Source organism: Argentina silus, assembly GCF_951799395.1.
Source record: "Argentina silus genome assembly, chromosome: 6".
Classification (NCBI taxonomy): Eukaryota; Metazoa; Chordata; class Actinopteri; order Argentiniformes; family Argentinidae; genus Argentina; species Argentina silus.
The window spans coordinates 21,018,879-21,031,168 of NC_139660.1; the positions used below are offsets into that span (position 1 = coordinate 21,018,879).

The 12,290-nt window shown below is 44.1% G+C and overlaps 1 protein-coding gene across 1 annotated transcript; it reads right to left on the reverse strand.

Moving 5' to 3' along the window:
• Nucleotides 1-589: 589 nt before the first annotated feature.
• Nucleotides 590-6,152, reverse strand: slc16a9a (solute carrier family 16 member 9a; the record flags this gene model as incomplete). Its single annotated transcript, XM_083671245.1, has 5 exons — nt 590-777; nt 1,278-2,144; nt 2,655-2,750; nt 3,698-3,841; nt 5,957-6,152. 5 exons carry the CDS (start codon nt 6,150-6,152, stop codon nt 590-592), a joined length of 1,491 nt encoding a protein of 496 aa, XP_083527371.1.
• Nucleotides 6,153-12,290: the final 6,138 nt, after the last annotated feature.

Genomic DNA, 12,290 nt, shown 5'->3' on the forward strand with positions numbered 1-12,290 from the left:
TTTGTGCGGCTAGAATTAAAATGAGTACATTAAAGTGCATTCCCTCTTTTCCAACCCCTGTATATTTTTTCTAGGAAATACCTGGGAAATTCTTTGGAATTGGAAGCTTGCATGGTTATACAGTTCAAAATGTTGAGTCATTTGAACGGTCGTTTGTGTGTTGACTAACATACAGTGGTGTCATTGGTTTTATCTCCACATGGTCACCTAGGAATATGCCCTCACCATTTGAACCAAGTGAGGGTCCAAAAATGTTAAACCACCATATATTCTCAGTAAACATTATCTATTGTATTAATTGCAAACCATTTTGTTGAACATGTAGGCCTCTAAAAATGAGGCTATAATCAACTTGGAACCATTTTAAAAAAATCCCATAGTATTTGTATGAAAAATGTATTCAAGATATATAGAAAAGGCTTATTCTATCTCAAATCTGTTCTCAGATATACATTACGAGTTCAAAATCTGGCACCATAAAGAAAAATCCCCCATCAAGAAAAAACTAACTCTTGGAGGGACCAGTTTATCAGCAGAGGCTGCTGGTGCACTGGAGAAAGTAAGGTCAATGTGACGTTTGAATCAGTGTTCAGGCTACAGAGGCAACTTTTTCACAGTTGCTGGAGTACTGGATTTCCGGTCTGTCATTGTTATCAGTCTTCTTCCTATCCCAGCAGGGAAGAGCACACAGAAAGAGCATGACCCCACCCAACAGAACGCAGCTTCCGCTGAAGTAGAATGCCAGGTCGTAGGACTGGGTCCAGTCAAAGAACCACCCTGGAAAATTTAAAAAGGGGAAGGAAAAAGACAGTTGGATGAGAGTCAGCAAAGTCTGTTAACACTAGCTGAGGCGAACGCCTTGTGATCAACGTTTCATCACCCTCACTCCATCCATATCCACATTACATTATCTGTATAAATGTTTTGTCACATTAAGTTTACAAAACTAAACCCATACAAATAGAATGAGTAGAATGGACGTGGTCTCTCAGACCATGACAATTTGGCTAGTACACCAAAAGATGGCCGACATGGAATTGGTCAAAATTCAGAGGCAGCACCATACAGTAACAACAAAGCATAATTTGACTTAACATTCAAATGTCAGTTGAGTTGGTTGGTTGTTAATAAAGCTGTAAGCTAGCTGAATGTTCTACTCTGTTCTACTCATTCTAGTTCTATGACTAAACCTGTATCTCCTCTCCAACAAGAGTAACAACAACAACACTTGGCAATGATGATGATGATGATGATGTCAGAAGCAGAATACTCCTTACCAACAATAGGAGGTCCGAGCATGATCCCGAATCCACCGAAGAACATGAGGATCCCGTGGGCTTGGGTCAGTCTGTCTAGGCCCACAATCTTTGTGGTGATGTATGAGGTGAGGGACCAGTTCCCGGAGAAGAAGCCCACCATGGCAGAGAGGACCTGCAGGCCCACGTAGCTCTTAGACATGGGGATGAGGAGGAGAGCCACCCCGGTGCCTATCAGTGTGAAGGCATACAGGAACAGGCTGTTGATCCACCGCACGTCCGCCAGTGTGCCCAGGGCCAGCTTGCCAACGCCGGTGGTGATGGCTACGATGGAGACCAGGGGGATCAGGCTGACCTCTTCGATGAGGCCCTCGCTCTGGGCAACGTCCTCCATGAAGAGGACGGGCGGGAAGGCGCCCAGGCTGAACATGAAGATGGAGATGCAGAGAGCCATGAAGACTCGGTCGTGCAGGAGCTCGGCTGTGGAGTGAACGTACTTGGTGTAGGCCTGGTGCTTCTTCTTGATGACCTTCACGATGGCGGAACTGGCCAGGAAGCCACTCTTCCTCTCCGTCTGAACGATGACGAGGTCTTTGGCGTCGATGGTGATGAGGAGCTCCTTAACAGTCAGGGTTTTATCAGCGGAGCCCGGTGAGGTCTTGAGGTCGTCGGCGGGAGCTTTCTCAAAGAGCTGCTCCTCGGTGGTGCGCTCCAGAGCGGCCTTCTGTTTGAGGTAGTAACCCGGCAGGTTCAGGGGCCTCATGAAGCCGGCGCAGGCCATGAGGTTCAGGGCCAGGGCCCCGACGATCAACAGGCAGCCCTCCAGGCCGAAGAGCACAATCAGCTCGTTCTGAGCTGTGGCGTAGAGGAACCCTCCCACACTGGTGCCTGGATTACAAAGAGGTGAATGATTTAGTACAAGCATTCCAAGAATGGAGACGAGTGATGATTTATTTAATAAAAGACTTAGATGCCTAGGGACACTGTTGCCTGAAGCTACTCTCCCTGTTCTTCTTTGGTGGTGGTACAGCTCAAAAATCTCTGAAGAAATCAGCGTTTTTCTTAATGGGGCATAAAAACAGAGTGCTCCCAACTGGTTTCATTACCAGTGTCACCCGTCCATGTCCCTACCCACTAGACTCCACTGCTAATACGCTAGTATGTCAGGGGAGGCTCGTGGAGGTAGAAATTGGAGGACCCAGGCTCATTGTAATGTATTCCTCATTCCGTTCCATGCATTATAATGAGCACGTCCTCCGATTACTACATCCACCAGCCTCCACTGCTAGTATGTTTACCTTGGCATTCCAAGGCTTCCGGCTTCTCATACATGAAAGAACTGAGCATGTACTGTAGAACTGATGTGAACCCAGAGAGCGCAGAGGGGGGCGCAGGTACCTGTGGTGACAATGCCAAGGGCAAGGCCGCGTCTCTTGTCAAAGTACTGACAGGTGATGGTCAACGTGGCAGCATAGACAAGGCCGCAGCCAAGGCCTGTGGAGAGGTGAGAATAACAAGAGGAAGGTAAACATTAGCATTATTAAGATTAGCATTTTACTCCTTGTGGGGATGATGTTAATGAATTGAACGTTCAGAACAAAATCTTTCCCAAATAATCTGTCAAATTCTATGGACATGTAAGAATATGTTGAATTCAAAATATCTCAAATCGATAAATTCGGTCTAATTTCAAACGATCTAAAATCTCTTGCTCTGTGAGGAAGTCACTGCAAAACATATCCACAACGTGAATAAATCATTTCCAGTGTAAAATGACCCTAAAGGGCCTTGATTAGCAAAGCATGACTTGCAAAAAACAACAACAAAGCTTTGAGAGAGCAAACTGAGCCACATGTGCAGAGCTGTCTAGAAGGGACTGTCTAAAAATAAACGTCTTTTGTCAGATATGCATGGCCTCCCTCCCAGGCCAGTGCAACAGGCAGTGTTGACAGTGGCTGTCTATTGGGTCCTATCCCCTCAGCAAGGCACAGCTGTCATTGCGTGTTAGATAATGGGCTGTGATGAGGGCAGATAAACTGTTTCGGTTGCCAGAGGCATCAGTCACATGGAAATCTGACAGGCATATTTTTACATCTCATGCAGTTTATTTAAACATCCTACATGCAGAGATGGGCAGTACTCTGCATACATACTTTATGTATGAATAAACTTGTATAATTATTAACCTTGAAGGATGTTAAGACTTTCCTACCAGTTTCCTACCAACAGGCTGTGATCATGTAAGCTTTTTGTCCTTGATAAGGGATTAAAAAAAACAGTGAACTCCCAGGAAAAAACACTCAGGAGTTTCCCAAGGCCTTCTATGACTAAGAAAGAGAACATTCCTATCATTTTTCTCACACTGACAAGGCTAATCCTGTAGCGGGTCACACCACCAACAGACACCTTTTCAAGGACTATATGACTTTCGCTCAACTTACCGACAACTATCCCGTAGGAGAAGATGAGGAACTGGACGTTCGGGGCAAAGGCGCTGAGCATCAGGCCTCCTGCCACCATGACACCACTGAAGATGGTCACGGGGCGCGCCCCAAAGTTGTCCACACAGGCACTGCAGACAGGACCTGGGGGGAAAAGGGGGGGGGGGGGGGGGGGGATTTTATATTGTGCGTTCAGGATCCTCTGGGTGTGATAAAGAGGTGGATTTCATATTTCATAGACAAAAACAAACACACATTTCAGTCGAGGTGTGTCCCGCACCCCTGCACATGTGGGACCATTTCATGGCAGAAAAACGTGAGGGATCAATTCAAGCCCATGTGACATGATGGTCCTTGTTCCTGCCTTAACAGTACTGTGAGCCTGTAATTATCAACTATTTTTTCATTCACTAATTAGTACAGAGTGTGATGTGTCTTTCTGGGCCTCTTCCATACAGTAGCTGCGTGTCCTAGGCTTGTGACTCACTGCTCACATGTTCACAACAAGTCCCCAGAGATGTAAAAGTTGATTCGACACCTGAGCAAGAATCGAGGGACGGAAGAAATGACGCACATGGTTGTGACGATTCTATATATCATATATCCTCACAGCATAACCATTTAAAACACACTCAGATGTGGAAAATTGTCTATTTTTGGCCGATGGGATCATGTTTGTTTTGTACGGACAAACTGGATACTGTAGTGTACGCCATCAAGAACATGGGCCAAGTTTTAGGAGACGGTTTTACCTCACTGACCTACCGCTTGCTGCCAACTCAATAAAGGCTGCTATGTCTCCCCAGCACCCTGCCAACTCAAATTCAGTCCAATCCAATTAACTTGGATCCAATTAACTTTCCAAAGCAATACTCCATCACCCGAATAGCATTGCTTTTAATTACTTGTGTGGCAGATGAACATGTAATTGAATCCTCGTTTCAGTAATGTCAAACTCTAAATAGAGAACATAGTCAGTGAAAAGAATTTGTGTCTGGGTTATCTGTGGCCATCCTTTTTATGTGTGTCACTTGTGCAGAGACATACAGTACAGCATCGAATTCCCCATCAGAACTCTGATAGCCTGAGGGTGTGTGTGAAGAACAGCCAATCACATTCTCCTGTTGAAGCTCTCCCTTCCCCTTCTGCTCGACAACCAGTCAGAAGAGCTCGTGGTGTGAGACTGCATTTCTGAGCTGAGCCGCCAAGCCAGACACGTGTGGACCGTGGGCGATCTGTTTAGTCATGACTTTTCGCTGACCTCTTTGGATCAGGGACAAAGTGAAGGGAGGCTTAGCCCTGTCGTAAATGTAAACCTAGACAGAGCATGATCCACTGTCTCCGATCCTGTCTGGTAAATAATAAGTCAAACAGACTTAAATAAAGCTTGCAGTTATACAGGGTGAACTGAGCACCTCTCTGGTGAGTAAATAGACCTCAAGCTGTTGAATGCTGTATTCCCTCATTCTCAGTACACTTTTATTCTCTCTTTTCTCTTTCTCTCTCTCTCTCTCTCTCTCTCTCTCACACTCTTGTTCTCTCTCTCTCTCTCTCTCTTCCCCCCCCCTCTCTCTATCTCTCTATGGTATCTCAGCTAAGTGCTAAGTGCTCATCTCCCAGGTTTGACAGGTTTGTCTTGCAAACACAATGAAATCAATGACATCAACTTAGCTTTAAGAGCATCACAAAGTGCTTGCCTATTTCACAGTTTCAGCTCAAGTCAGCACTAAACTCTGACTCCTTTAAAAACGCACCATCACTTTTCCATAACATTTTATCATGTGCCCCTCTGCCCTCCAGATGAGATTACCAGGTTAGATAAGAACAGAGCTGGTCACCTGTGACTGTGTAGTTCATAGCACTACCACTGCTGTATTTGTAAGGACTACGGACCACTAATTTGTCTGGTTTGTAATTTCTAATCATGTAATATGGCATGCAATATAACTAACTGACACTATAATGTGTATAGATAAGTCTTCTGGTCTAACCCAATAATATGCATACCAATATCAATTGACAGCCTTCTCAAGAAAATAACTATGATGATATTTTTGAGTTTAATGAATCATAAGTGTCATAACCAGAAGAAGTCACAATTAAAAACAATATTTTCTCATATTTTTTCTGAACTTCACTACCTTTGTGTAAACACATACAATATTCCACTTTTCTATCTTTGAAACATTGACTGAACATACTTTGATTTTGAATGAGAGCAACGTCGACATTAACAGGTTTTAAAGGGTTAATACTCACTGGCTATGAGTCCCACTCCTGAGACCATGGAGCCCACCCAGGCTGTCATGCCCTTGCCCTCCTGGAAGGCATACAGCCACTCTGGGTAGAGGACGCCCACAGACTGGGGTGAGCCGTAGGCCAGGAACTGGGCCATGAAGCCGGCCACCACGATGATCCAGCCCCAACCTCCGTCCAATGCTTTCACTGAGCTCATGATGATGCCTGGTTCGACCTCACAGCTTCAAGATGGGGGGATTCCTGAAGAAAGAGAGAAAGACCCAAAAACGTTAAAACATGGATGAAGGCATGTGACAAAATGCATTATAATGCAGGCAAAACAAATCTTGAGTTTGGAGACAAGTTGCGTTTTAAAGTTGTAGCCTAAGAGGCTATAACTGCCTAACACATATTTACGCCTTACGCTGTTGCTGCTCTTGCCTGGTCGACCAGGCAGGTCACCTGTCTTAGGTCCTGAACACTGACTGCACTTTCTCATTGTGCGCTGCCCGCTTTTGTCCCTCAGTAAGACCACACCTTGAAGGAGGGGAATTTTGGACACTAAACTGCTCTCTCGGTACTTTATCCTGCTTTTGCTCAATTTCCGTTATGGTCTGGCACCCAACACTAAGGCGCACCCTGCTTCCCTTGCTGACAGAAGATGTTTTTCGACCTTTCATTAATAATTTGTGCTGAGAGCGATTTGTTGTTGGCGCACTAGCGCTCCACTGCAGCATCTCTCCTCTAGTGTACACTTCTCCCTCTAAGGAGAAACAAAAGTTGCGCACCTTAGTCCACTATCTAGCCAACATCGGCAACTCATTAACCGTTCAACATACTATTTTTTTCTTTGTTAAACATTATTCTTTTAATCTGATAGAATCGAGACAATGATAAACTGTTGTACAATACTCTCAGGCTACTACTCAAAACAACAACGACGTTTAGAGCGTATAGCCTATCTTCATCCGTGTCTGTGTTACACAACAATCCTATGTATTTCTACAATTCATATGAAACAAGACATCACCATTCATGCAACTTACCTCTACAACATCAACATCCTCGTCATCATCACCATCATCATCATCATCATCATCAACAACAACAACAACAACAACAACAGACACCTGCAGAATAAGTGCGGGTTTGCACCCAGGGAGTTTCCATGGAGGATGGTTTCCCTATAATAAACCCTAGCCTTTAGAATCGAGATGAAGCCAATTAAAATAATGACATCACATGCGGATGCCGGGCAGCTGGGCTACGTTACAGGTCCGTGGGCAGACCCGGCAGCAGCTCTATATGCACCGGGGACTGTCCATTTTATACCGCTGTGATGCCGGGGAATAAACCGGTTCGAAGCTGTTCTTGCTGGTAGGCTACGGCTCATGCGCTAAGTTGAGGGAACTCTTCTCCTCACGTGCGTCTGGGAAGCGCTCCCTGCGACGGTTTACAGTTATACAGTCAATAGGCTAAACCCAGCTAAAGAAGGATGTTTATATTTGATCATTATTCACCCTATTAACATATATATTAACATATACCATATAACATATAATATGTTAGTCAACATTTATTGCTTACAGTAGTGTACATCGATTGACTGCATTTGGCAGAATATGATCCATTTCAAAAGTTGTTTGTATGAATTTGAAATTTACCTGAATCAGAGTAGGCTGCTGCAATCAAGTCAAATCAGATGGGATACTCGTCTCAAGCAGAGAAACTTCTTTAGAGGCTATAATCAAATTCAATAATTGCTAAACTTTTTTTTTTAAAACATTCAATTGGCAACAAGCTATTTCTTCCCCCTTTATACTGAATACAACAATAGGAGCACATGAATAGAGGCATAATACTCGAACGAAAAGTGCTAGTCTCTGCTGAAGTTTGGAAAGAAAGTTAATTTGCTGGTGATGGCTGGCGTGTGAAATATATGAGCGATACTTGCGGGGAACATTGTTAATATTGCCACTCGTCCAGTCTGAACCGGTTGCAGGGGGGTAATAATAACATCAGCGTGCACTGAGCTTGTGTTGCCGCTGGGTGCTGATGGGGAAGGACTCGCTCGCTGAGTTGATGAACTGTAGCTCATAACTTCTACTATGTCCTGTAGGCTACTGTGCCCTCGTAAACTCTGGTTATAGGTCTAACGAAAATGTGACAAATGTTGGAATTTAATTAACTTGCCATTGCCATGCTTGGACATGGATCAAAAAGTCTGATTTAGTTGAAAATTCAATTTGTAATAAGCATTGTAACACACATTAATTGTTGATATGATATGATATTGTAAATACCAGATGTTACACGTTGTAAGTACAGTGACACTTTAAGTTATTACAACTTATTAAAATACTTGTTACGCTGTATTTATATAGGTAATTACTGTAATAAGACAGTGTAAAGTGTTACCTTCATACCTAATGAGCATAGCACTGTCTTATAAGTAACCCAGTTCTACTTTATTGTTTGTAAACAATGGATTTGGAAGAAGAAAAACAAATGTAGCGCTTTGAAATATGTTCCAGACAGGGATGTCCTCCACTTCAAACCTGAAAGGGCCTCACGTAAACAAAATAAAACCTCAGGGCAATAACACAACTCACTTTAGTAGCTACAATACCAGAGGCATGCAACCTTCATTTCTCCTGACAACCCAGCTGCAAAGCTGTGAGATAAAATTCATGAATTGTAAAATTCATGTTTGCAGGTCCATCTTCTGCGCATAGAGAACGAAAGTCGTTAAATTAAGAACTTTTCTGGTCTGGAGAAGAGAGGAGTGAGCCTGGATTTATAGTGGGCCTGGAAGAGATAAAATACTACTTTAGCTAAGAAGCTTTCTGGAAACTGACCCCAGATCAAAAGGTAACAAAGCAAGCACTGTCCCTGACCTCTCAGGTATGATGTTAGCTATTGTAAGTCAGAAACCATGGCCAACATGGTAACACCTCCCTCATGATGACATCAATGTGATTGCAGCTTCTTACTTTACTCACATCCTGCAGGCTCTTACCAAACAAACAAACAGAGCTAAACGAAGCACAGATCAGTAGAGTGTACATTGTCGTTGGATGAAGGTGGGATCTCGATTTGACTGCACAGAATTGCAACAACAATTGTAACTCTCCAGTTAAGGCCAAACAGAAGGCTACAGTTCACTATTCTAAGAATCACTATATTTATCAAAGAGGGAATGAAGCTGCATGCGTGCCTTTCATGGGACTCCAATGTTGATTCCTGGACTGGGAAAGGATAAACAGTGTTTTTCATTCTGAGGTTGTACCTAATGTTCCCAAGGATGTTTCCCACTTTCCTACTTTCCCAGGAAGTTTCCCACAGTCAAACTCTGAGGGTCTTACGTGAAGGATTTACAGCAGCTATAAAAGGATTTATAGCATTTGTAATCCCCTTGTCCTTCCTTGAAAAGACAGGGGGAAAAGTACCGTTAATTGCTTTCTAGCCTGTTAATGCAATGACATGTCATTTCTGACCAACTTTCTTAAAGGGGCAATCTGGGATTGGTACATCCATTTTGTTACTTTTAAATTAATGATATATAGCCATTGATTCTTAAAGAATATAACCTATGCATGCCTCATGAGGCATTAATTCAACTGTCTTACCCCATCAGAAGCCAAAATATAAGCTTAATTTTACTCCATTGTTTGTAAACAATGTAATTGTAAACAAACACTGTATTGCTTTAAAAAATGGTTAAAACAATAATTTTTACCTCATGGACGGTGTTACGACTCAGTTGTGTCTAGGGTAAAGGGAAGTGCGTAACAGATTTGACCAACTAAAGGCAGGAATCTTGAGCGCGTTGGTGTGAAATAAAGGAGACCAGACAAGGATGGAGTGAACTGAAATAGTGGTATATTGTAAATAATAAAGGGAGGGGGGGGGGGGGGTGTACAGGCAGTGTACACACAACACAACGGACACACACAACACTAGTAGCCCACAGGCCAAGGGGACACGGATGTTGCCAAAGAAAAGAAAGTAACAAAAATCTAGGAGAGTTAGGAGAGGCTACTAACTGACCCTAACTAAACATCCACAACTCAAAATACTGTCTCCCTGACTAACTAAACTACTCTAACCAAGGACATCAAAATGTACATGGTTGGCAACCACCCCTTTCCTAGTGTATCTAGACAATAGTTCCACCTACGTGTGAGAGTATAGAGGCCTCTGTCCTGCCCCAGGGCCTGGACCATACAAACAACTACCACACACGCACGCGCACGCGCACACACACACACACACACACACACACACACACACACACACACACACACACACACACACACACACACACACACACACACACACACACACACACACACACACACACACACACACACACACACACACACACACACACACACAATCAAGGTAGGGAAAAACAAGTGTCAGTGGGGCTAAGCACATCAAAGTGTCACAACAAAGCATGAGCTCATGAAGAGAGCGACTGGCATGAAACACACAGCTTAAATACTAAATGAAGGGAGTTGATTGGGGCCGGACTGGGATGGCAGGTGATTAGGAGGATTGGCAGCAGGTGCAGCAAATGGGAGTGGTGATGTCGCCCTATAAAGAAAGAGGGAAAACAGAACAGACAAATCTACGTGGAACGTAACAGATGGTCAGTCCTTGCATTTATAGATCCATCTATGACTGTAAGAGTGGTTTCTCCACTGTAAGAATGTAAGATATTTCTCCAGCCCTATCCCTCAGCAGTTTGCCAAACAAATTGGGGGGTGATTGCTTGTTGTTTGAATTCCAGATTGCCCCTTTAAGATAAGGGGCAATTCAAAGTCAAAAGTCAACGTGGCTTTAATGTCAATTCTTCACATGTCAAGACATCCAAAGGAATCGAGAGGACGTTTCTCACTCTCCCACGGTGAGACAGATAAAGTGCACAGGCACAACAGATAAGACAAGACATACTAAAAGTAAAACATTCAATTGCACAACAGATAAGACATTTACTAATGCTATAGACAATAAAAATAATTTAAACAGTGATTGTCCAGAGTCCGTAGTGTTTTTAGGGGGGGCTGAAGGGTTGCGGGGGGGGGGGGGGGTTTCAGCTTCCTGACAGCCTGGAGGAGGCTGGAGGCAGGAGGCTGAACAGACTGTGTGCGGAGTGGCTTGCGTCGCTCACAATCGAGGTAGCTTTTCGGGTGAGGCGGGTGGAGTAAGTGTCTTGCAGGGAAGGGAATGAACCCTAACCCCAGGTTTAGGCTGATAATGCAATTCTTATATATCATTAACTTGAGGAGGCCTTTGGTGTTCTTTCTGGTCATGATGTATTAGTGAGACATTAGGAAAACAAACTGACTATGGAACACTCCATGACGCCTCTGGGACCCTCAAAAGGTCAAAGGTGACTTGGTCAGTGATACCTCAGCAACAACTGTATTATTCCTTTCGCTAGAGAACACAATTCTTTTTCATGTCATTTTTGAAGATGATTGAGACTCTTGACACCTTAGTAGACGGCGTTACATGTTTTCACTCTCTCCCAGCATCCTCTCTGTCCACATCCACAACACTGAGATCTCAGGGGCAGCGGCCAGCTGCTCAGTTCCATGAAACCTATCGTGGTGAGAGGGTAGGTTGGTGTAAACATTGAGCGGTGTCCCGCAGGGGTGAATAAACACCAGTGGTTGCCGTGCCACCAGGCTCCGAGGGCCCCGGGTCACAAAGAACAGAGCTCCCAGCATGGCGGGTCTCAGCCTCCAATCTGGGATTCTTTCTTGGATTAGTTCAAGTTGCTTAGCACTATAACAACACATTGCATGATGAAGAAATAACACACCCAGAGGTGTCGATCACATCAGAACTCACAACAATTCTTCCAACAAGGCTATCACCCTACAGCGTTGGGTTGGAGTATTGTTTTTTGTCTTATGTATGTGTCGAATGATCCCGTCTCCTGCCCACTCCTGGCCTCGATTTCTTAGGCTCAAGTTCCCGCCCCGTTCCTTTCCCGGGGTTAAGGCACTCACATTATAAAAGTTTATAACGTTAATCGTCCTGGAGAGTGGAGTCATGTAGTGCCCTTCCTATAACTGGCTAGAACCAGTCCAAACCAGGTAGATTTGACGTTTCGGGTACGGGCGCACTGCCAGGGGGCGAGGGCTGTTGAGAGAGCTGCTTAAGAAGAAATATTTTTTATGTAAGATAGATTAACATCAGTTGAGGGTGCGAAGGGCTGGGAGGGGGAACGCTCAGTAAGTTTTTTTTATTTTTTATCTAGTATCACATGCACCACGGTCAGAAGGGAGAGAGGATTACGGAGTAGTGTGTGAAGTGGTTCTGATGTTGGGAACAGTGTCGT